This window comes from Mesoplodon bidens (assembly GCF_964165515.1).
Source record: "Mesoplodon bidens genome assembly, chromosome: 12".
NCBI classification, from domain to species: domain Eukaryota; kingdom Metazoa; phylum Chordata; class Mammalia; order Artiodactyla; family Ziphiidae; genus Mesoplodon; species Mesoplodon bidens.
The window spans coordinates 43,281,538-43,306,396 of NC_138168.1; the positions used below are offsets into that span (position 1 = coordinate 43,281,538).

General features: G+C 37.9%; 1 protein-coding gene across 4 annotated transcripts in view; it reads left to right on the top strand.

Moving 5' to 3' along the window:
• The window catches only part of AFG1L (AFG1 like ATPase), a 222,933-nt gene that overhangs the window by 62,004 nt on the left and 136,070 nt on the right, over positions 1-24,859 (top strand). For 3 of the 4 annotated variants that reach the window (XM_081251122.1, XM_081251121.1, XM_081251120.1), the window contains exons 3-5: positions 13,523-13,574; positions 22,647-22,748; positions 23,670-23,800. In XM_081251122.1, coding sequence (XP_081107248.1) covers positions 13,523-13,574; positions 22,647-22,748; positions 23,670-23,800 — 285 coding nt within the window. The remainder of the gene's footprint in view (positions 1-13,522; positions 13,575-22,646; positions 22,749-23,669; positions 23,801-24,859) is intronic. The other variant, XM_081251123.1, reaches the window with a different exon arrangement.

The following is a 24,859-nucleotide window of genomic DNA, read 5'->3' on the forward strand; positions in this document are numbered from 1 at the left end:
TCTTGAAGAAAATATAGAGGATTATCTTTGTGAACCTGGGGAAAGGAAGACTCTCTTATACAAGATATGAAAGTTTAAATTATAAAGGTAAAGTTGGAAACACTTGACTCTACTAAAATTTAAAACTTCTAGTCAACAGTAAGCACCATAGAAAGGTGAAAAGGCAGACCACAGACTGGGAGAAAATATTTGCATCAAAAATAATTGACTAATAGATTGACTATAATAATTGACTATATATATCTAGAATATATAAAGAACTCCTACCAAAAATAGAAAAAAAATCAAACAACTTAGTAGAAAAATGGACAAAGAAGAGTCTGTTTTGGGGTGATAACTAGCAGATGCCACAAAAATAGATAAGTAAATCAGAACATATTTTTAAAATGGAATGTTGAGATGATAAACTTCAAAATCAGGATTGTTAACTCTGAGCAAGAAGGGAACAAAGGGGGGGGCTTCAACTCTATCTAATGTGTTATTAAATTTTGGAATAAATATTTCAAAATATAAAGATTTGATAAAGCTGAATGGCAGGTAACCAGGTATTCAATATTTTCTCCAATTTAGCATGTTTATAATATTCCATAATAAAAGTATTTTTAAGTGTAACTGTGAGATATTTCAACAGGTTAGTTGATTTAAGAAAATAATTTTGAGGAAATTATAACTTTTCCTGATAATATAATTCTAGACTCTACTAGTTCAGCATTTGCTTCTTACAAATAGACTGAGTGAGGAAGGGGTATTATTAGCTCAAAAAGTACTCAGCAAGACATAGGGAATATCTTAGTAAGAGGTTTTTAGCGATGAAACTTCTTTCCTCTTTCTGAAATCTCATGAGCTGAGTTTTCTTGGCCTTAAATCTTTTTCATGAATGCCACATGTTTCTGAGTTCTATGTACATTGGACTTAATCTTACTCCATGTTCAGCAGAGTTTGTCTTTTCCAGGTAATGTGTCCATTTTACATACTGGGGAAATAATTAGCCAAGTGTCTTCTTGTCCTTTAGGAGATTAATAAATCTTCAGGGTGAGCACTGGGTAAAGAAGTTCTGTTGCGTAGCTGGGAAAAGCAAATGATTTTTCATTTTACAGAAAAATTTATCATGCTTAGCTAGAAAATGTATCTGTTTATCAGAACGCCCAGAATTATCATATATAAATTCAGTTCAACAAGAGCAAGAAGAGTTGGTCCTCACTATGTACTAGGCTCCATGGAGCCAAGGATACAGGTGTAATTAAGGTTAGTGTTTTGTAATTTCAGTGATACCTTATTCAGTGGAAGAAACATAAACAGCTGTTTATAACTCAGTGAATTAAATACAAAAATTCATATGGGTATAAAATGCATATGGGGACAGTTTTTGAAAACCCACTCTAAATAAAAGGATTTAAATTTATTTTATTCCATATTATTGCTTCACTTGAGACTTCTAATTCTGTTTCTCATTAAGAAATTTTATGAATCAAATTACTATTCATTTACTCTTGAAGGACAAGGTTCTAAGGATATACATCAAAATTAACAACATAAATCCCATAAAAAATATATGCTGGGCTTCCCTGGTGGTGCAGTGGTTAAGAATCTGCCTGCCAATGCAGGGGACACGGGTTCAAGCCCTGGGCCGGGAAGATCCCACACACCGCGGAGCAACTATGCCCGTGCGCCACAGCTACTGAGCCTGTGCTCTAGAGCCCGCGAGTCACAACTACTGAGCACACATGCCACAACTACTGAAGCCCATGCGCCTAGAGCCTGTGCTCCGCAACAAGAGAAGCCACTGCAATGAGAAGCCCGCGCGCTGCAATGAAGAGTAGCCCCTGCTTGCAGCAACTAGAGAAAGCCCACGCGCAGTAATGAAGACCCAACTCAAAAACAAACAAAATAAATAAATTTAAAAATGTATGTATATGCAACAGATTATATATTTAAGTTTATATGTATTACTATTTGCCTCTAAGAAGCATCAATATCACTGTTTAAAATTCCTTTTTCACATGTTAAAAAAGTATATCAATTAAAAATATATTCAAGTTACTTTCACATTTGTCTTAAAATAGGTTGCTGCTCTGGTGTATAGAATGGCTTTGCTATTTCAAATGTGTCCAGTTTCTGAACTGGTCATGTAACAGTTTCAGTATTACATAAATTCAGTATTATTCGTATAATAATGGACTGTTAATCAAATTGAATTCAATATTTACTATTTAAAGAGAATAATAAAATGCAAATAATGCACTCAAGATTAATATTTAAATAAACTTTATAAAACATTTCTGAGAATTATTATTCTATAAAGCTTCCATTTGTGCAAAAGTATATCACGTAAATAACAGCAGTTTTTGAAACTAAAATTGAGAAATCAAAATTACATTTGAAGAGAGACAAAAAAAAAATAAGGTCTCAAGTTTCTTCTCAGATTCAGAATGTTCAATAGTAGGCTTGTGTGAAGACTGAATCAACCCTAAAGATAATTCTTTATTCTTTTCAGGATGTGGGAATGGTGGGGGGAAATCCAGCACATAGGAGAGGAAAATCAGGATGGATAGACAGGAGACTAGAAAAATCCCTTGGCAGAAAATATTTGTGAAGAAGGAAAACAGGTCTCTATTTTAAGGCTTGTTCTCTTAGATCCACGGGCAACAAGGACATGGAGGAAGAAGTAGGGAGGAAAGCATGCTCGTAAGGGTGAGAATCTGAGTAAAGGGCAGTGGAAAGACCTCTTTTCAGATACAGGCTGACCCTTTGGTGAAGGGCATTGCTTTATTTGGAAAAGCCATAGGATGTGGTAGATTTTGATTTCTGTTCTAGTGATTTAATTCTCCTTATAAAGTTACCAGTCAATTAATCTAGTTCTAAATTGTTTAGATTTTTTTTTCAGTTGTTTTTCCATAAATCTATTTAAGCCTGAAGCTCGGAGTTCTTCACCAGTTGCCTCCACATTTGCTGTTCCTAAAGATTCTCTATGAAGTTGGCATCTCTTAAGGATAACTCTAAGAAGCTATATTGTCTTTTAGCAATATTAAACTTTTCAGGAGTTACATATTTGCCTTCAATTAGTTTTTTTAAATTGAATAGTAATTCTGATTTTGCTTTATACAGTTTCTTTTTTTTTTAATATTTATTTATTTATTTTGGCTGCACCAGGTCTTAGTAGCAGCATGTGGGATCTTCAGTTGCGGCATGCAGACTTTTTGGTTGTGGCATGTGAACTCTTAGTTGCAGCACACATGTGGGATCTAGTTCCCGGACTAGGGATCGAACCCAGGCCCCCTGCATTGGGAACATGGAATCTTACCCACTGGACCACGAGGGAGGTCCCTATAATTGGTTTTTAACTGAGTGAAAACCTCTATTTGGAAACAAGAGAACTATAAAGAAAAACTGAGCAATTCCAATCCATGCCATCATCTCCAATGGAGATGTGCAGATATTAGGACCTGAACACTGAACACACATTTCAGGCCACACTGCCACAGCCATGTACAGCTTCTCCAGGAGAAGCGTGAAGCATAGCTCCAAGGTAATCCATAGTCCCTTCATGGCAGTGAAGACCACCACAGAGCTGCCTTCAGTTACCTTTGCCCTGATGAACCACAAAAAGCCCCCACAAGTATTTCTCCCTGAACCACACTTCCACCTGGCAAGGGTGACTTGTCAGCAGAGCAGGTAATAGGTAGTGTTGTCTTTTCCTCCAGTTTCCTCCCATTCAGTGCATTCTCCACACTGTATCAATAATGATATTTCTAATGGATAATTTGATTGGACCATTCTCCTGCTTAAGGCTTCTCAGTGCCCTCCAGAGAAAGTACAAACTCATTAGCATGTTCTACAGGGTCCTTGAGAGCCTGCCTGGTCCCTGCCTCTTGCCAGCCTCATCCGTCTTTGTTCTCTGCTGGCAATAAAAGCAGCAGCTGTGACAAGCTACTTGAAGATTGTTAGACAAGACTGGGGCCTTCTCTTGCCTTTGGGTCTTTGTTAAGGCTGCCTGTCCCCCCATCCTTTTACTGTAGCCCATCTCACATGGCCCACCTGGTGACCACATGCTCCTTTAGTAAATACCATGTCATTGTTTTCTGGATCTTGTAGGTCTGCAGAACTTAGCTCACTGCCTGATACAAAGTAGGTGATCAATGCTCAATCCATGTTTCTGGAATAAATGAAAAAAACATGAAGATTTGAATGAATAACAAAGCAATCACTGAAGATTCACAAAATAATTCTCTGCTGACTCTGAAGGCAGTTGTCCTGGTGGCCGTGAGCCTATCCATATGTCTGTGTGAGAGCATAGGTGTCTCTGTGAGTTTTTTTGTTTTTTTAAAAAAATTAATTAATTTATTTATTGGTTGCATTGGGTCTTCGTTGCTGTGCACGGGCTTTCTCTAGTTGCGGTGAGCAGGGGCTACTCTTCGTTGCAGTGCGTGGGCTTCTCATTGTCGTGGCTTCTCTTGTTCTGGAGCATGGGCTCTAGGCACACAGGCTTCAGTAGTTGTGGCACATGGGCTCAGTAGTTGTGGCTTGCGGGCTCTAGAGCGCAGGCTCAGTAGTTGTGGCGCAGGGGCTTAGTTGCTCCACGGCATGTGGGATCTTCCCAGACCAGGGCTCAAACCCGTGTCTCCTGCATTGGCAGGTGGATTCTTAACCACTGCACCACCAGGGAAGCCCTCTGTGAGTTTTTATATTCACTTGCTTCTCTGTGGACATGTTTGTGTTCTCATTTCCTCCATAGTGCCAGTTCTCTGAAAATCCAGGAGAAGCCTGAAAGGCCACTTTAATCCCTCAAATTCAGAACCTCAACTAGGTTCAGACTGAGGAATATTTTCCACATCCTTCTTTTGATAAACTCCAGGTAGGTTTGAGAATTATGCTTAAGTTCTGGACATCCCTCTGAACAAGTGGTGGACTAGAGTAGGTTACACCTAGCTTATCTTCACCTAAGCTAGTCCAGAATTCGAATATCAGTTAGGAGTGAGTGAACTGGAAGGAACTGCCGAAGAAATTGCCTCCTGTCATTTGTCTCCCACTGACACGCATAGGCACTTAGAAATGCTTGTTGCTTGAATGCATGCAACATTAAAAAGTCATTTGCGTCTTCAAATTCTGTTATAATCAGAAATTGAGCCATTTCTTATGCTAGTTGTAGAGGTTTAAACTCTGCCCCCCACACTTGTTAGTTATTTAGGTACTTAAAAGGCTTAATTATACTAGTAAACTGAACAAATTGGTGTACTTTAGGTTACAAGGGTTCTTTTGCAAATCAGCTGATAGTATTTAAAAAAAGATTTTCATTTAAAGAGAATTTGTGGGTGCTAACATATAGTTCAGTTCTTTAGTTTTAATGATCTTCTTAGAAACCTGAAGTGATCTACTTTTATTAAACAGTGGTCTATGTTGAGAATGATATAATGCTTGTTTTTAAAAGATGTAATTATGCTCAGTATTCCAGCTGGAATCACTGTCTGTCATTTTAGGAGTTAGTAATGGAATGGTGAGGGGAGTAGGGAGAAACAGGAAAAGGAGTATTCCTGCATTTTAAACAAATTGAAAGCAACTCTTTATTTTAAAGCATCACCCTATTATCTAATTGTCCTAATGGAAATTATACTTGACCAGCAGGTAGACAGTAACCCAGAAAGGTGGAGGACATGCTGTTTTAATTTATAACTTTGATGAGAATCACCTTGGATTTTTTTTTTTTTTGCTGTACGCGGGCCTCTCACTGTTGTGGCCTCTCCCATTGCGGAGCACAGGCTCCAGATGTGCAGGCTCAGTGGCCATGGCTCACGGGCCTAGCCACTCCGCAGCATGTGGGATCTTCCCAGACCGGGGCACGAACCCGTGTCCCCTGCATCGGCAGGCGGACTCTCAACCACTGCGCCACCAGGGAAGCCCACCTTGGATTATTTTTAATGCTAGAATTTTAATATCATAAGGAACAAAGGATAAAGTTAGAATGATTAAATCAAAATATTTGGAATGATGGATGGCAAATGTTTACTTTGCAGAAGTTAAAGGAATAGTTTTGAAAGCAATTGTCTAAATGCAAATATGTAGATATTTTTAGAATAATTTTAGACTTAGTCCAAAAGTAAAAGTAATACAGTAATTAATCACCTTACCAAATTTTGTTTTGTTTTTCTCAACTTTTTATTTTGAAAAATTTCAACAGTACACTTAAAACCACTAATGGTTAACATTTTGCCACATTTTTTTTTCTCTCTCTCTCAAAATTTTTTCTTTAATCATCTGAAAGTAAGTTGTAATATCATAACACTTGACCTCTAAAAACATAATTATGTATCTCCTAACAAGGACCTTTTCCTGAATAACTATATTACCATTATCACACCCAAGAAACTTAACATTGATGTAATGATATCTAAAATAGGGCCACCCGATTTAGCAAACAAAAATACAGGATGTCCAGATAAACCTGAATTTCAGATAAATAATGAATAGTTTTTTAGTATATATATGTACCATGCAATATTTAGGACATACATGTACTAAAAATTTATTTGATATCAGTGTGAAATTCAAATTTAACTGGCATCCTGTATTTTATCTGGCAATCCTAAATATGAAGCCCATATTCAGATTTCTTCAGTTGTCCCCCAAATGTTCTTTTAACTGTGTGTGTGTTTGAATCCAGTAATCATGCTTTACATTTGACTTTGTCTAATAAAATTTTGATAGAATAATTATCACATATTTACTTTAAAAAATATAATCCTCACGTTCAAAAAATTCTCTGTGTGGAAGTGGGCTTTTATGTATATAAAATTCAAATAATAAATTTTTATTAAATTTAGTGGTTTGGAGTGCATCACTAAATGCATAACAACTAGGACCCCAAACACTTGTGACATCAGCACATTTCCTTATTGGACAATTGGCAATTTATTCATATCATTTAAAAAAATTTAATGACATTTTTCTGACAGCTGCTTTTCTTATTATCCTCCCTTTTGATTTAGTATATAGTATTGTAATACTTACTATAGTAAGTCCCCTAAACTTGACATACTCTCTTGACTAGATACTTATGAGTTTAGTTTTTTTTTTTTTTAGATTCCACATATAAGTGAGTTCATACGTTGCCTTTCTCTGTCTGATTTATTTCTCATAGCATAATGTCCTCAGTATCCATCAGTTTGTCACAAATGTGGATTTCTTTCTTTTTTAATGGTTGAATAATTTACATTGTGTGTGTGTATAACACTTAAGTTGTTTCCATGTTTTGGCTATTGTAAATGATGCTGCAATGAAAAAGGAGTTGCAGATATCTTTTTGAGCTAGTATTTTCATTTGGATAAATTTCCAGAAGTGGAATTGCTAGATCATATGGTAGTTCTGTTTTTAACTTTTTGAGGAACCTCCATACTGTTTTCCATAGTGGCTGCACCAATTTACATTCCTACCAACAGTGCATGAGGGTTCCCTTTCTCCACATCCTCACCAACACTTATTTCTTGTTTTTTTGGTAGTAGCCATTCTAACAGATGTGAGATGATATCTCGTTGTGGTTTTGATTTAATTTTCTGATGATTACTGATGTTGAGCATCTTTTCACGTGCCTTTTAGCCATGTGTATGACTTCTTTGGAAAGAATGTCTGTTCAGATTTTCTGACCATCTTGGATTGTTTTCTTGCTGTTGAGTTGTATGAGTTCTTTGTGTATTTTAGATACTAACCCTTTATCACATATGATTTGAAAATATTTTTTCTCATTTGGTAGGTTGCCTTTTCATTTTGTTGATTGTTTTGCTTTTTAGTTTGATAAAGTCCCATTTGTTTATTTTTGCTCTTGTTGCCTTTGCTTTTGATATCAAATCCAAAAAGTCATTGCTAAGACCAGTGTCAAGCAGCTCACCACCTGTGTTTTCTTTTAGGAGTTTTATGGTTTCAGGTCTTATGTTCAAGTCTATAATCCATTTTGAGTTGGTTTTTGTGTATGATATAAGTAGTGGTCCAGTTTCTTTTTTTTTTTCATGTGGCTGTCCAGTTTTCCCAACACTGTTTATTGAAGAAACTATCCTTGAATCTTGGCTCCTTTATATACCCTTGGCTCCTTTGTATACCCTTGGCTCCTTTGATATGAATTAATTAATCATATATGTGTGGATTTATTTCTGGGCTCTCTGTTCTGTTCCATTGATCTGTGTGTCTGTTTTAATACCAGTACCATACTGTTTTGATTACTATAGCTCTCTCTTAAGAATAGATACTTTCAGATACTTTTATAAATACTTATATCAAACCATTAATATGGCCTAGTAAAATATATTATGACATCAGTTAGAATGCTTTCAGTTGCGAATAACAGAAAACCCAACTAAAACTAGGTTAAATAATACAAGTAATCATTGGCTTATGTAGAAGTCCAGGGATAAGTATGCTTCAGGTGCAGTGTATTAGGCCCCTGACTCCATTACTTACTTGGAGATCTTCTTGATCTTGTCCTCTTGATTATTTTGGCTTTGTGTTCAGCTTGGCTTATCTCAAAGTAGCAAACTAGCATCACGTCTACACAGCATACTGCCCAGAAGACTAGAGCTTCTCTTTCACCTAGAGTTGAACAACGGAACTCTGCTTGACTGAACTTAGTCATAAGCTCACCCTTGAACCCCTCATCTGGTTGTGGAGGATAGAGCTGGGAGTGGGATCATTCTCACCTAAAGGACATGGCTACTGCACAGGTATAGAAGATTGTTGAGAACAATCTGAAAGCCCTGAGGCGTGTCAATCCATTTTGTCAACAAATCTGTTTCGCTGGTTAGTTCACTCTTCTCTGTAACGATTCTCTAGAGCCTTCTTAGCTCCCTTCAAGCTGAACTACACTTCCCCTATCACTTTCAGCAAACATCTACATCTTTATAAAGAGAAGGCATTGGGTTGGACCTCCTTCCACTTCCTATATGAAATTGCAATCCCAGAAGTCTGGGTGGACGTGAGGGAATGTGAGGGAAAGTCAATATCTTAGTATGAGATTTTTCTATTTTTAGCTATCCTTCCATCATTTATTTCTAATTTTATTCCATTTTGGTTGGAGTACAGTGATTCTTTGGAGTTTATTGCGGTTTCCTTTATGGCTTGGAATATGCACAGTATTTGAAAATGTGCTCCATGTTCTTGAATGTATTCTTGATTTGTTTGGTAGAGTTTGTATAGATATAAAATAGCTTAAGTGTACATTAATGTTGTTCAGATCTTTGAGAAGGGTGTGTCAAAGGGTGCGATGTTTCTTCTTCGTGGTCCATAGGTTTGGATAGAAGCAGGTATCAGTACATGAAGTTTACAGTCTTCAGCATGAGTGAGTGGGCCTTGTGATTAGGTGTGCAGAGGTGGGCAGTGAGTGGGAACTCCCCAGTGCCGTGTCCTGCACCCAACAGATAAGGAAATGGCTCATTTTAGAGTTGATGTGGCTTACCCAGAGTCACATAGCTAATAAGTAGCCGAACCAGAATTTGTACCCAGATCTTTTGAGTTCAACTCTAATACTCTTTCCTTATGTCTTTTATGCTTAGTGGAGGTAGGTGATAGCTTTCCACTGTCTTCCAACATCATCCTTAAGCTTACCATCTGCATAATCTGTAATACAGTATCACTGGATCCTTATCAAAAACACATTAGAGAAGGTGTCATCATCCTACTTCACAAATTCCCTAAGATATAAGTAACATGACAAATCTTACAACTGGTCACTAGAGAAACTTATTCATGTTCAGATCTTCAGGTCTTTGTCTAGTCAGTGTTAAGTGTGTGTATTTTAGAGGTTGGGCATATATCAGAGTGCTGTCAGGAAACTGTTCACAGCACTTTAAAGACTGAATCAAGAGATGACTTAGAGAGTCATGGGCAGGGCAAGCCTAAGGCAGCAAACAAAGGATGAAGGAGTGAAGGAGGAGCCTGCAGAGAGCTGTAGCTGTGGCATGAGGATCTAATGATTATGGAGGGATGCAGCTCTGCTAGAGACACAGCACTGAAGCAGGGAAGCAACGGGAGAGAATGACCCGGATTTCTCTCCACCCCCTCCCTCCTATTTCCTGCAAGTAGTGCCTCCCAGGGACTGAACCCAGCTAGCAGCCAGCCAGCCAGCAAGGTTGCCCCCTAGGGTAGAGAGCAGGATGAAGGAGGCTTGTGGAGGATGGGAGCACATGTAGAACCCCAGCACCCAGGAACTATGCCAGGGTGGAGTGCTCTGAGACATAGGAACACATTACAGGAAATTAAAACATTGGGAAAGGAAATTTAATGGACCTGAAAAATAGGGTAAATTGTGAGAAAATGTAAATTAGGAGCATGTAAATTATGTGGGTGCCTGTGTAGTTATTTTGAAGAAAACTGTGTGAACCTAACTCTCCCTGAATTGACCACTATGAATAAAGAATTAAAAAACTTCTTTAGAACCCATTTTACAGCCTTCTAAATAGTCTTACTGTTCTCCATTCAATCCTCTGATTTTCCTCTTAAAATATAGATTTTTAAATCCTTTGAAATAATTTCAATAATTTTTGGAAGACTGAAATTTTATGGGGAGAAAACTAACCTGCCTCTCCAGGTGAAAATACTTGGAGTGTATATAACATAGTTTAGATAGATAATGTCTAACATTTATTGTGAGAGGATTATCCATTGTGTTTATCAATTTATTTGGAGTAAAATCTGCTTCTTAAGCAGTATTTATGCCATACGAGATATTTGTGATCTCAGATGTTTGAGAATCTTTTCCTTTGATTCTCTATAACCGTATCTCTTTATCATCTTCTAAATATTGCCATAAAATATAAAATAAATTATATATGTAATAGATAATGTACTGTAATATTTGCCAAAGTGCTCTTTCAAAAATACATTGAGTTTGGGTAAAACAGAAGATAGGCCCAAGTGATTTTTTTTTTTTTTTTTAGCAGCAGTGAGCTCTTCCCATGCCATCTTTTTCCCCCATCTTTGTTAAATTTTTGGCTTGAACTTCATTGATTCAGCATATGTTGATTATATCATGACTAGATCCTGGACTGTTTCTACAAAATGTGATGTGAAGAATTGCTATAACATTTCCAGTTACCTTATGCAAAAAGTTGCTTTCAAAAGATTTCTAATACATAGAATATACTTAGAGATTATTAGGTTGTATGTAAGTTTTCTAATTTGAAGCTGTTCTAAAATTATTGAGGAGCATGATGCTTTTTTTCTGGCAAATTGAAAATAGAATAACCAATGTACAAGAATGGTTCATATAAGATATTACAGCAAGACAAATTAAGAGGTTTTGGAAGGAGTGGCATCTGTTTTCAGTTGAGACTTAAGAATAGATGGAGAGTTAATGTGCAGAGGAACACAGGGAAGGCGTCCACCTGGCAGAATCAAAGCAAAGAAGATCCTTTTGCCTAAACCATGGTGAAGATTCTTTTGGAAGGGGCGTGCTAGAGTCAGAGGCTGGATTTATAGAGAAAGCTGAGGGACAGGAAAGCGAGAGAGGTTTCTAAGGCATGCTGGAGTGAATCCACAGATTAAAAAACAAAAGCATTAGGTAGTGGATCCTGAAGTCTAGCTTTTGAAAACGTTCTCTGTCAAAATATTGATTGCTCTGGTTGGTGCTAAGTGGCATAACCTTCGCTTCTTTCTGCTTTTACCCTTTCTGAACTCTCTCAGCTCTGTCTCACCTTGGTTTTTGCACAGGTGTCTAGGAACTGTCATAGAATTTGACGGTTACTCTTCTAAGTGGAGCAAAATTCAGGAAGGTAATTTGGGTTGATAATAATATCAGGCAAAGAGAAGTTCCATTTTGTTTCTTCCTTTGAGGCCTCCATCCTCCTGTTTTGGTCTGGACTTGATTGCTTTCTTGTCCTGCTTGTGCCACTGTGGTTCTAGAGTGCAGCCCTCCGTCTTACCAGGACATTCTCCCCAGGATCCTCTGTGTTTCATGGAGCCTAGGTGTTCCTATTTCTGTTGGGGAGGGTTTTTTGAGACCCTGTATGTATGGAATATCAGTTTCCCATTTTCACACTTGATGGTTAGATTGGATGGATTAGATTGGAAATCACTGTCCCTCAAACTTTATTCAAGTTCTTATCGGTTGTTTGTGACCTGTCTCCAGCCCCCCGCCCCCCACCACCTTTCCCCCTGAACGCTCACCCCACTGCCACCTTGGACGTTTGTAGGATTTCCTTTATATCCCTGGGTCTGAAATTTCAGGACTGTGACTTGGTATGGGTCTTATTTCCCTCATTATGTTGGACACTTATGTAATCTGTCCTCCCAATCTTGAAATTTCATCCTTCAGATCTGAGAAAAATCTTAGGTAATTTCCTCCTCTCTTTTTTCTCTGTTTTCTCTTTCTGGAATTCCTTTTGGTCAGATATTGGACCTCCTGAATTAATCCTGTAATTTTCTTATATTTTCCGTCTTTCATTGTTATTGTTTATTTGTTGTATTTCTTTAACATTTCCTCAAGCCTATCTTCTAATCCCTTTTCTGGAATTTTGTTTCTGCTACCATTTGTTAAATTTCAAAGTACTCTCTTTTGTTCTTAATATTCCTTTTAAAAATTGCATTTTGTTCTTGCTTTATAGTTTTAATAACTTCTTTCATTTTCCTCAGCATATTAATTATATTGCTTACAGTTTTATTTTGAAGTTTCCTTTTGCTGTCTGTGTAGTCTCTGTTTCCTTGGAGTTTTTTTTTTTTTTTTTTTTTTTGCGGTACGCGGGCCTCTAACTGTTGTGGCCTCTCCCGTTACGGAGCACAGGCTCCAGATGCGCAGGCACAGCGGCCATGGCTCACGGGCCCAGCCGCTCCGCGGCATGTGGGATCTTCCCAGACTGGGGCACGAACCCGTGTCCCCTGCATCGGCAGGCGGACTCTCAACCACTGCGCCACCAGGGAAGCCCTCCTTGGAGTTTTTTGCCCCCTGTGTATTTGCTGTGGTCTCCAACTTTCATAATGGGAGTTTTTTTGGTTTTTTTTTCAAATTTCTGTTGATTCTTGGCTGTCAATTTGTTTTAGAGTCTTTTCAGATACTAATGAGCTGATTGAAGGCTCCATCTTAAGAGGTTTGTTGACTAGTATGCTTTACTGTAAGGTGATCTGATAGGGACCCAGTTCTTTCTTTGGGAGAAACCCACACTAGATGCCTTTGGGCCTTTATTTCTGGAAACCATTCACTTTCTTCAGAAAAAGTCTTCTGATCTCTTGTTTGCTGGGAATGAGCTAGGCTGTCATTGTTTGGGGAGCCCATTTGGGAAAGAGGGGGAAGATTACATGGTTAGTAAATTGTGAAGTGGATGTAAACTTAAGTTGTGTGACTTCAGAGCGTTGCTCTGAGCTACTATGATTCTTGCCTCCTATATTAAAACCTAAGTGGGGCTTCATAGCCTTTTACATAAAGTTTTTTGTACTTATTGTGTGCAGTAACCCATTTCAGTCCTGTATATATAGCACGGTTAGGAACACTATGTATATGATGATATTCGATTATTTCCATGTTGGAGATTTATAATTTGTTCTTAATTTGCAGCTTTTTTCAAGGAGCAAACCTCCAAGGGGCCTGTATGTTTATGGAGATGTTGGTAAGTGTGTTAAAATAAGTTTTAAGTGGCCCAAACAAAAAGTTTCCCAGCTTTCACTCAGGGGTAACTTCCATTTCTATCCCTCAGTACACTACCAGCAGGAACAGGATGAGGTGAGGTAAAATAGGAGAGAGGAGAGGAGTGCAGTTATCTTCATTTTTACTTTTATTTCTCATAGGGTGACTGCAGTGGAAGGCAGGATTAGTTAGCATGTTAGGGTGCAAACATTATTTAATGTATAAAGTGAGTTGATCTCAGGGAAGGAAGTCATTTCTAGATAGGTTATTAGATAAACCAGAATCTCATTGCTCAGTGCTATTTGACTCAGGTTAATAACTTAAAAAAAATAAGCTGTTTGTTTTTACTTTTTTTTTTTTTTTTTCTTTTTGTGGTATGCGGGCCTCTCACTGTTGTGGCCTCTCCCGTTGCGGAGCACAGGCTCCGGACGCGCAGGCCCAGCGGCCATGGCTCACGGGCCCAGCCGCTCCGCGGCATATGGGATCCTCCCAGACCGGGGCACGAACCCGTATCCCCTGCATCGGCAGGCGGACTCTCAACCACTGCGCCACCAGGGAGGCCCTGTTTTTACTTTTTTAAAAAATTAAATTTATTTACTTACTTATTTTGGCTGCGTTGGGTCTTTGTTGCTGTGCGTGGACTATCTCTAGTTGCAGCGAGCAGGGGCTACTCTTCGTTGTGGTGCGCAGGCTTCTCATTGTGGTGGCTTCTCTTGTTGAGGAGCACGGGCTCTAGGCGCATAGGCTTCAGTAGTTGTGGCGCTCGGGCTCAGTAGATGTGGCTCACGGGCTCTAGAGTGCAGGCCCAGTACTTGTGGTGCACGGGCTTAGTTGCTCTGCGGCATGTGGGATCCTCCCGGACCGGGGCACGAACCCGTGTCCCCTGCATTGGCAGGCAGATTGTTAACCACTGCACCACCAGGGAAGTCCCTGAGTAGACGTTCTTAACATATGAGTGGTAACATTTCCTTTGTCTCCCACTTCCATGCACTGGGCACAAAGACTCACATTTTCTTGGAAACCTTATGAGCTGTCACTTACTTTCTGGATTTTCCTAATCAGTTAACGTCTTGCTTCTTCCCTGACTTCATTCTTGCTGAAGTTGTCTGTCTCTGGTTTCTATTTCCTTCAATCAAATCTTTTTCTCCAGTTTTAAACCTCTCCCTGGTTACCCACCTTCACTGATGTCATGAAGGTGGCTCCTCCTTCCTCTGACCTTATGGCTTGTCATTCAGTTCTTTACATACTCAAAATACACATTTAATGTAACGAGATCAACAAATTCGCATTGTGAGGAAGTGGTGGCAGAGGTTCGTTATCTTAATAAGAATTTTAGGGTAAGAAAAATAATAGAAGTTGAATAAGTAGTTATACTGCCTTAAAGATCAAACTGTTCAGGGGCTTCCCTGGTGGCGCAGTGGTTGAGAGTCTGCCTGCCGATGCAGGGGACACGGGTTCGTGCCCCGGTCCGGGAGGATCCCACATGCCGCGGAGCAGCTGGGCCCGTGAGCCACGGCCGCTGAGCCTGCGCGTCCGGAGCCTGTGCTCCGCAACAGGAGAGGCCACAACAGTGAGAGGCCTACATATCGCCAAAAAAAAAAAAAAAAAAAAAAAAAGATCAAACTGTTCTTTTCTGGGTCCTCCCTCTTCTTCTGATTTGTTTACTAATGCCTCTAAATGCCTGTTTTACATTTATAGATTTAGCAGATCTAATAAAAAGGGCATTAGTTAGTATTTAAAAAGCGAATGATAGAGATTCTTCAAACTTGCAGATTTTAAAAATGTGAAAGAAGCTCAAACTATTCTTTTTCTTAGGTCATTGGCTAATTGGTATTTTTGAGACCAACGTGTGCTTCTTAGTTAGAGTCTAATTTATACCAGGTACTTGAGCAGTTTTATGTGTCTGCACCTTTGGGCACCGCTAGCAGATCTCATTCTGTTGTCGTCTCTCATGTTTTGCCTCTTTGGAGAACGTTTACTTCCTATACCTTCACTTTCATGTTCTGTCATTGCTAAAATCAGCATCTTTGTTTCTCTTGTTACCTTAACCACTTAACCATAAATGGAGATGGTTAGTAAGGCACAACTGTTTCCACTTCTACAAAAGGACTTAAAAAAAAAAAAACTATGAAAGTTGCTGTATTTTTAGTTTGGAAAATACAGCCATATTCTAACGAATTGAAGGAGGTACAATAAACATAATTTATCGGAATGTTTGAAGGGATTAGAAAAGATGTGTAACATGGGATATTCACATAGGCTGGATGTGTGGCAATCTTTAGCTAGGAACATCTTCATAATGTAGAGAGGGGAAGAGAAAGGAATTCTGAAATAGGAAGTGAGATGAACATTTTGGTGGCCATACTCAGTTTAGTTTAGAATACTTACAAAATAGGTAATAAAAGATGGGTCAAATTCTCATTTTGGGGTGGCTCGCTGGCTGGGCGAATAGCCTCAGAATGCCTTTACAAGTTCTTATTCTTTATTATTTTTCTTTTTTTAGACTTGGGAAACAGATATGAAATTTTAAAGAGACTTGGTGGAAAAGAGATGTCTGTTTCATAGCATCCCTTTCCCTCTCCTTATTCCTGCCCTTGGCTTGGACTCTGTCATGCCCACTTCACTCTACTCTATCTTCATAGGTATGTTGAGATGGTTGACTCAGATGGACCCTCAATACGGGAACCCCAGGAGCATTGATATCATCATGGTTCAATCTTGAAATGTTTTCATTAATAAAATGCTTATCATATCTCATGCAGAAGTCAAAAGTTGCAGTAGTAGTATTTTGTGGCTTCATTCTTACCCTACAGCTGGCTTTCTTATAAGGTTTCAGCTCTAAACTAGCAGAATGAGTGGTGATGGCAGGGTTAATGATTTCTCCCGTACATTAGAAGAGAATGTCAGTCCCTTTTTTGCTGTCTCCTGGTTTAACCTTACCTGTCTCACATTGATAATTTCACCAGTGGAAAGGTAGACTGTTTTTGAGGTTAGGAGTTGGAAAGCAAAATTCTTCTCGGGTGGGAGGCAGTGGTGGAGGATACCACTTCCAGCTCCTTCTGCAGGGGGTCAGCTGTGAAGAGGGCACCACTAGAGGGGGATCTCGAGTAGTCATTTTTTGGCTCCCAACTATAAGCTTAAAAGTTAGACTTTAAAAGATTTTTAGGTTTTATAAATGACTCCCCTAGTAAGAATCTTATCCTGAGAAAATTACAAGGTTTTATTTAGGATTCTGTAGAGACCAAAGCAAAGTTATGAAGCAGGTGAAATTTAGTGCTGGTTTCTTCCCTACTTTTTTCCAGCATCTGTCCTCATTCTTCCAGTCACTTGACAAATGCTTGTTGAGCACTTGCCTTGTGCCAGGCAGTCTGTTGTTTCTGGAAATGTAATGGTGAATAAAACCAGACACAGCCTTTGCTCACCCAAAGCTTACAAACTGTGGCAATGGCTTTGAAACATTTTTGAAAATGACTCACAGTAAGTAATATATTTTACATCCTGAGGTAGTATATGCTTGGTTGTGTGCACACCACACACATATATATATACATATGTACTTATAAACATCTTTGTCCTGTAAGATTTCCTACAACTTGGATTTTGCTGATGCATGTCTGTGGTGTGATGTGAGTCTTCCAACTTTGTCTTTTTCAAGATTATTTTGGCAATTCTGTGGCCTTTGCATTTCCGTGTTCATTTTAGAATAAGCTTGTTCATTTCTTTAAAAAAAAATCCGGGGATTTTGATTGGGATTATGTTGAAGCTATAGAGCAATGTCTACAGAGAATTGATAACTTAAAATATTGAGTATTCCAATCTATGAGCATGGTATATTTCTTCATTTTAAAATATCTTATTTATTTATTTATTTATTTATTTTTGGCTGCGTTAGGTCTCTGTTGCTGCGCGCGGGCTTCCTCTAGTTGCGGCGAGCGGGGGCAACTCTTCGCTGCAATACACGGGCTTCTCATTGCAGTGGTTTCTCTTGTTGCGGAGCATGGGCTCTAGGCATGTGGGCTTCAGTAGTTGTGGCTCATGGGCTCTAGAGCACAGGCTCAATAGTTGTGGCACACGGGCTTAGTTGCTCCGCAGCATGTGGGATCTTCCCGGACCAGGGCTCGAACCCGTGTCCCCTGCGTTAGCAGGCAGATTCTTAACCACTGCGCCACCAGGGAAGTCCCTAAAGTATCTTCTTTAATTTCTCTCAGTGGTGTTTTGTAGTTTGTAGTGCAGAGGTTTGCCATATTTTTTGATAAATTTATTCCCGTGTATTTTACTGCAAATGGTATTGTATGTTAACATTTAAATTTCCAGTTGATCACTGCTAGTGTATAGAATCAATGGATTTTTTGGATGACCTTTCTGAATTCAATTATTAACTCTTATAACTCCTGGTTATTTGGTAGTTTCTTCAGGATTTTTTGTGAATGTAATCGTATCTGTGAATAAAGACAATTTAACTTTTTCCTTTACAATTCCTATGCCTTCTAGTTCTTTTTCTTGCCTCATTGCATTAGCTAGGATGCAGTACAATGTTGAATAGAAGTCATGAGAGTGGATGTCCTTGCCTTGTGTCAAATTTTAGGGGAGAAGTGTTCAGTCTTCCCTAGTTCAGTATGATGTTAACTGTAGGGTGTGTGTGTGTGTGTTTAATGTATTAGTTTCTTTTATTGTGGCAACATATATAATGAAATTTATCATTTTAACTGTACAGTCCAGTGGCATTAAGTACATTGACATTGTTATGCAAACATCACCACTATTCATCTCCAGAACATTTTTATCTTCCCAAACTGAAACTCTGTACCTATTAAACAATAACACCCATTCTATAACCCCCTCCTTCCCAGTCCCTGGCAACCACCGTTCTACTTCTGTCTCTATGAATTTGACGACTCTAGGGACCTCATGTAAGTGGGATCATATAATATTTATCCTTTTGTTTCTGGCTTATTTCACCTAGCATAGTATCTTCAGGATTCATCCATGTTGTAGCATATGTCAGAATTTCTTTCTTTTTTTTTCATTCTTTTTTAAGGCTGAATAATATTCCATTATATTGTATATACCAATTTTGTTTATCCCTTCATCTGTCGATGGATGTTTGGGTTGTTTCCATCTTCTGACTTCTGTGAATAATGCTGCTATAAACATTGATGAACAAATATTTGTTTGAATCCCAGCTTTCAATTCTTTTGTGTATATCCAAAAGTGGAATTGCTGGATCATATGGTCATTCTGTGTTTAATTTTTTGAGGAACTGCCATACTGTTTTCCATAGCAGCTGCACAATTTTACATTCCCACCAGTAATATACAAGGGTCCCCATTTTTGCACACCCTTATCAATACATTATTTTTCTGTTTGTTTGTTGTTTTCATAATAGCTATCCTAATGGATGTGAAGTGGTATCTCATTGTAGTTTTGTTTTGCATTTTTCAAATAATTGGTGATATTGAGCATCTTTTCAGTGTAGGTTTTTTGGTATTTGTCCTTTATGAGGTTGAGGAAGTCTGCTTCTTTTCCTAGTTTGCTGAGAGTTTTTATCATGTATGTGTGTTGAATTTTGTCAAAATTTTTTTCAAAGGATTTTTTCATTTTTTTTTTTAAAGTTTATTTATTTTTTTAATTTTTCAAAGGATTGTGAGGATTATATAATTTTTATATGTTGAATTTTATTTTGACAGGGAGTTAAATAAGTTACTTGCATGCCAGTTTGATTCATTTGAAGTATTTTTTTAATTGACAATTTCATTGAGATAATTACAGATTCACATACAGTTATAAGAAGTAATTCAGAGAGATCTGTATATGCTCATTTCCCCTCTAAGGCAACACTTTGCAAAACTATAGTAAAAATATCACAACCACGATATTGACATTGATACAATTCACCAATCCTGTTCAGATTTCTCCAGTTTTACTTGTATAGTCATCCCTTGGTATCCACAGGGGATTGGTTCTAGGGGTCCCCAAGGATATCAAAATTTGGTGATATTCAGGTCCCTTATATAAAATGGCCTAGTACAAGGAATACAGTCAGCACTCTGTATCCACGAGTTTCACATCAGCTGTGCTGTACTCATTTATGTGTGTATTTAGCTCTATACACTTTATCACCTCTGTAGGTTCATATATCCATCACCACAGTCAAGATACTGAACAACTGTATCACCAAAAGAATCCCTTGTATTGCCCATAATTTTATAACCATACATATCCACCCTCCATTTCTATATCCTGGCAGTCACTAATCTATTCTCCATTTCTAAAATTCTGTCATTTCAAAAATGTTATATAAATGAAAAAGTATGTAACTTTTTAAGATTAGCTTTGTTTTTCTTTTTCCACTCAGTGTAATTCATTGGAGAGTCATTCAAGTTGTTGTATGTATCAGTATCTCTGGAAATTGTTTATCACACAGTTTCCTAGGGGTTCATAACACAGCTTCCCTTGCCTCACATCATGAAGTATCACCCTACGCATGAGCAGCTATTATTCAGCCAAAGACTCAAGAGTGTCCACCTGTTGGTTTCTGGAGCTCTTTCATTATATAGCTTCCTCCTCTCTGGCACATTGCCTTGCTAATTTCACCTGCGTTTTGGACTCCCATAATCCTGATCTCTCTTAACTCAACTCACTCAGACCTGGGTGTTTAACCTGGATTCACCTTCTCTGTGCAGCAATCTGGAAGGTGCCTCCAAGCTAAAAGTTGGAGTGACATAGGGTTCATCTTCTTAATCCAGTTGTCTGTTGATGGGCACTTGGGTTGCTTCCACGTCTTGGCTATTGTAAATAGTGCTGCTGTGAACATTGGGACGCATGTATCTTTTCAAGTTGGTGTTTTCATTGTTTCCAGATATATACCCAAGAGCGGAATTGCTGGTTCATATGGTAGTTCTATTTTTAGTTTTTTAGGGAGTCTCCATAGTGTTTTCCATAGCAGCTGCACCAATTTACATTCCCACCAACAGTGTATGAGGAAAAGATATAAAGATATATAATGTTAAACTGCCAAGTTCCATGAAGACAGGGATTTTTGTTAGTTTTGTTCACTGCCATTTCCTAATAAGCACCTAGAATAGGTCCTCACACGTGGTAGGCATTCAATGAAAATATGTTGATTAAATAAATAAGAATATTTTATTTATGGTGATTTTGATATTCAGAAGTTTGATTTTTACATATTCTAGTCTATCAGTTTTTTCCTTTATGATTTCTTCTTTTTGCTTTTATTTTCAGAAACTTTTTATATGATGGTTTTGTTACATTTTAAGCACATTTTTGAAGAAGAGCACAATGATTATGTTCAAATATATATTGTTCACATTTTTTGTTAGATAATTCATGACTTCTTTTCTGGATCTATAAGTATACTATGCTTCATGCAGCAGAATTTGAAACTTTATTAATTTACTTCTTTGTGTAAATGTAATGATATAAAATTTGCTGCCACTCACTATATCAAGAGACTTGTACTGAATATTTTTGCAAAAAATTACTTTGCAATCTAAATGGTCTTCTCATTAAAAATCTGTCTGGTGAATTGTATTTTTTTTTAAATTTTATTTATTTATTTGGCTGTGCTGGGTCTGCATTGCAGCCTGCATGTGGGATCTAGTTCCCTGACCGGGGATCAAACCCGGGCCCCTAGCATTGGGAGCACGGAGTCTTAGACACCAGGGAAGTCCTGTGAATTGTATTTTCATATACAAAAAACTTTCTGACAATTCAAATGGCATGGCCCAAAGTCAGCTTATGGAATGGAGGAAAACTCAACAGATTTAAGACTCAAATCTTGCTTCCTGAGCTGCCTTTGAAGTTAGTATAATAATTGCAGCTCCTGCAAGGAGAGCCTGGACGCTTTGGTAAGGTGGTGGTGGAGGAAGCAGTGAGGATGAGAGACAAGACCAGCATCCCCTGGCCTGCCTGCTGGGGAATGCTGGGTGTGAACCAAACTTGACCACTGTCAGTGTCCCCAAAGCTCTGGGCCTTCTGTGAGGGAATAGGCTTCCTGTGCATGCCTTGTGAAATGCTCAGGCTGTTGACTCTTCGATTACTAATGTGATCGTAGTGATTAACAGTTTGAGTGCTGTAAATCAGATAATTTAATTATAAGGGTTAACTGTATCTGAATTTCTTCAAGTAAGCCTCATTTTGAAAGCCAATATTCTTAGCTTTTAAAAAAAGTGTTATAGGACTTCCCTGGTGGCATAGTGGTTAAGAATCCCCCTGCCAGTGCAGGTGACACAGGTTTGAGCCCTGGTGGGGGAAGATCCCACAAGCCATGGAGCAACTAAGCCCATGCGCCACAACTACTGAGCCTGCACTCTAGAGCCCGCGAGCCACAACTACTGAGCCCGTGTGCCACAACTACTGAAGCCCATGCACCTAGAGCCCGTGCTCCACGACAAGAGAAGCCACCACAATGAGAAGCCTGCGCACTGCAAGGAAGAGTAGCCCCCGCTCCCCGCAACTGGAGAAAGCCTGCACTCAGCAACGAAGACCCAATGCAGCCAAAAATAAATAAACAAATAAATAAATTTTTTAAAAGTGTTATATAATTGGCAATTCTCCAGCTCTAACATCTATTATTTATTTTCAGTGTTTATGTTAGGTGCTAATCTGTATTTTCTTATTTTTCACTGGTAAATTTTCCTGTAGTGCCTAAGACAGTTCCTCATCCTTTGTAATGGCCCAATAAATAAATAATTAATTAAAGTTATTTTATTTATACTGTGCCTTTTGGAAGAGAAACTGAAGAATGAATAATCTGTAAATCTTGCCAGTTTAAAAGCATAGTTCTCTGGAGGAAATAGTCCCTGGAGTGCTAACTAAATGTTGTATTTCCTAAAAACAGGATTTTAACAGAAAAGAATAATATCAACATTTTATTTTTAGGTAGTTTAGCATAAGAAATAAACACTGCTTTTAAAAAAGTTAACATAGTCTTAAGCTTTCCAGTAGCAGAGTGTGGTTTCATTATCCCAAAGTGAATGAACAATCATTAGAGCAATCAGTACATACTGTTTAATAGTTTTGTTTTTTTTTTAAGGTACAGGGAAAACAATGGTGATGGACATGTTTTATGCTTATGTGGAAATGAAGAGGAAAAAACGGGTTCATTTTCATGGTTTCATGCTAGATGTTCACAAAAGTAAGTTAATGATCTGAAAGAAGTGATTTAAATGGACAAACATTACAAAATAATTTTCCTCACCTTAAAGTTCTTAATCTTTTAAAAAATTAGATTTTTGCTAAAAGTAAGATTTTATTTGGTTTCATTTGTTTCGTGCTATATTGAAGCAATTAGTAATGTGTCCAGAGTTGGTCCTAGAGACAAATTCATTACTTCCAAATCAGAGAACAGAGGTTACTCTATGAAGGTCAGGCATTTTCTCTTTCTACTAAGGATCAATAAGAAATGTTTAAGCCTCACCTGTTTCACAAAGTTATTCTTGATTAGGCCTTTTCCTCTGTGTCACCTTAGCATGTAGGCATTCAGTTTGTTCTTGTATGTATGCTTTATTTCTTTGTCAAGGGTATGTTATTTCATCCTTGCATTGTTTGTTTACTAGCTATACTGTAACCTTCTCAGAGCAGGAATATTGTACTTTTCTTAGAATACTTTCAGCATTTAGTAACATAGAGTGAACGAAGTAGGACTGGCTGGAAACAAGGGAACATCCTGATTAGATATGCTAGACATAGAGGGCAGGATCACCTCCTTTGCCTGCATCTCTGAAATCCTCAGGGCTAAGATCCGTGTGTTGATCCATCAGTCACAATCTAATCATCTATTCTATCACTTTGTCATCTCTGAAGAGATTGAAGAGTGGAGATGGAATGACCACAAAGTGTCCTTACAACCATGGGAATATAGTAATATGTGAACAACTTATTTGAGGTAGAGAAACTGCAACCAACGTCAATAATCATATTTGTTTGTATGTGAAATTTAAACTTCATTTTTATGTTCACACTATGTTTCATTTAGAGATTTTAAAAATATGTTTTAGTTATCTAAAATGTACTGTTAATACAATATTTGATTTGTGTTTAACTTCATCCATTTAAGGAATACACCGCCTTAAACAGAGTTTACCAAAAAGGAAACCAGGATTCATGGCTAAATCATACGATCCAATAGCTCCTGTAGCTGAAGAAATCAGTGAAGAAGCATGTCTCTTATGTTTCGATGAATTTCAGGTAAGGTAGAGATGTTTCATAGATGTAGAATGGTATACTGAAGGAAGTATGAGTATTTAAATTCTATTCCTGATTTTATCAGTTTTATAAATTGATTTAATACATTATCTCTTATGACTTTAATTTTATTATCTAGTCCAGGGGTCGGCAAACCACAGCTTGCACAGGGCAAATCTGGCCCATCTGCTTTTGTATGGCCAGTGAGAAGAGGAAGATTTTTATATTTGTAAAAGGTCATTAAAAAAAGAAAAAGAAAATGTAACACACCGTATATGGCTTGCAAAGCCTAAAATATTTACTATTCTGCCTTTTATAGGAAGTTTGCCTACCCCTATTTTCTAGTCAATGGATTCACATTTCCCCTACACCACGATGGAGATAATATAATTATTACAAAATAATGTCTTTAAAGATGTTTGACTGTTTTGTAAAAGTGTTATTAAAAAGAAACAGGTGATTCACACATCTCATTTAAGCTTCACCACTTATCTGTGATGAAGGAAGAGAATCGCCCTAGTTGAAATTTCTTTTTCCCCCCTAGTTGAAATTTTAAAGTTTATTCTAGTTTTAGGATTCAAAATTGTGCATTTAAATTGGTAGTACATTATTTCCTGATCTTTATTTCTTATGAGAACAACGCATCAAAGCAAACACCATGTCTTATGCTTATTCTGTATCCTATGTCATGCCCAGTGTTATAATAGTAGTAATTAATAATATAACAGTAACAATAATAATAATAGAAGATACTCTGGGTTAAGAATTACTTTCTCTTTATTTGACTGTTCTTTTTAGTAGTTATGAAATGTAATAGTTGGTTTTTCTCAGATGCTTAGCATAAGAGCAATTGATTATTGGAATGAAAATAGAAAAATCCACAAGGACTGAATATAAGCTTAAAAACAGGGCATCACACCCAAAGCTTTTGAATAAATATTTCTGGGGCTGAGTGCAGAAACTCCTGTCTCGTTGCCTAGAAAGGCCCAGAGAACTTTCAGGAGTAGCAGACTAACATTGTTGTATGCCTACCCTGAGGCAGGCCCTGAGTGATTCATACGT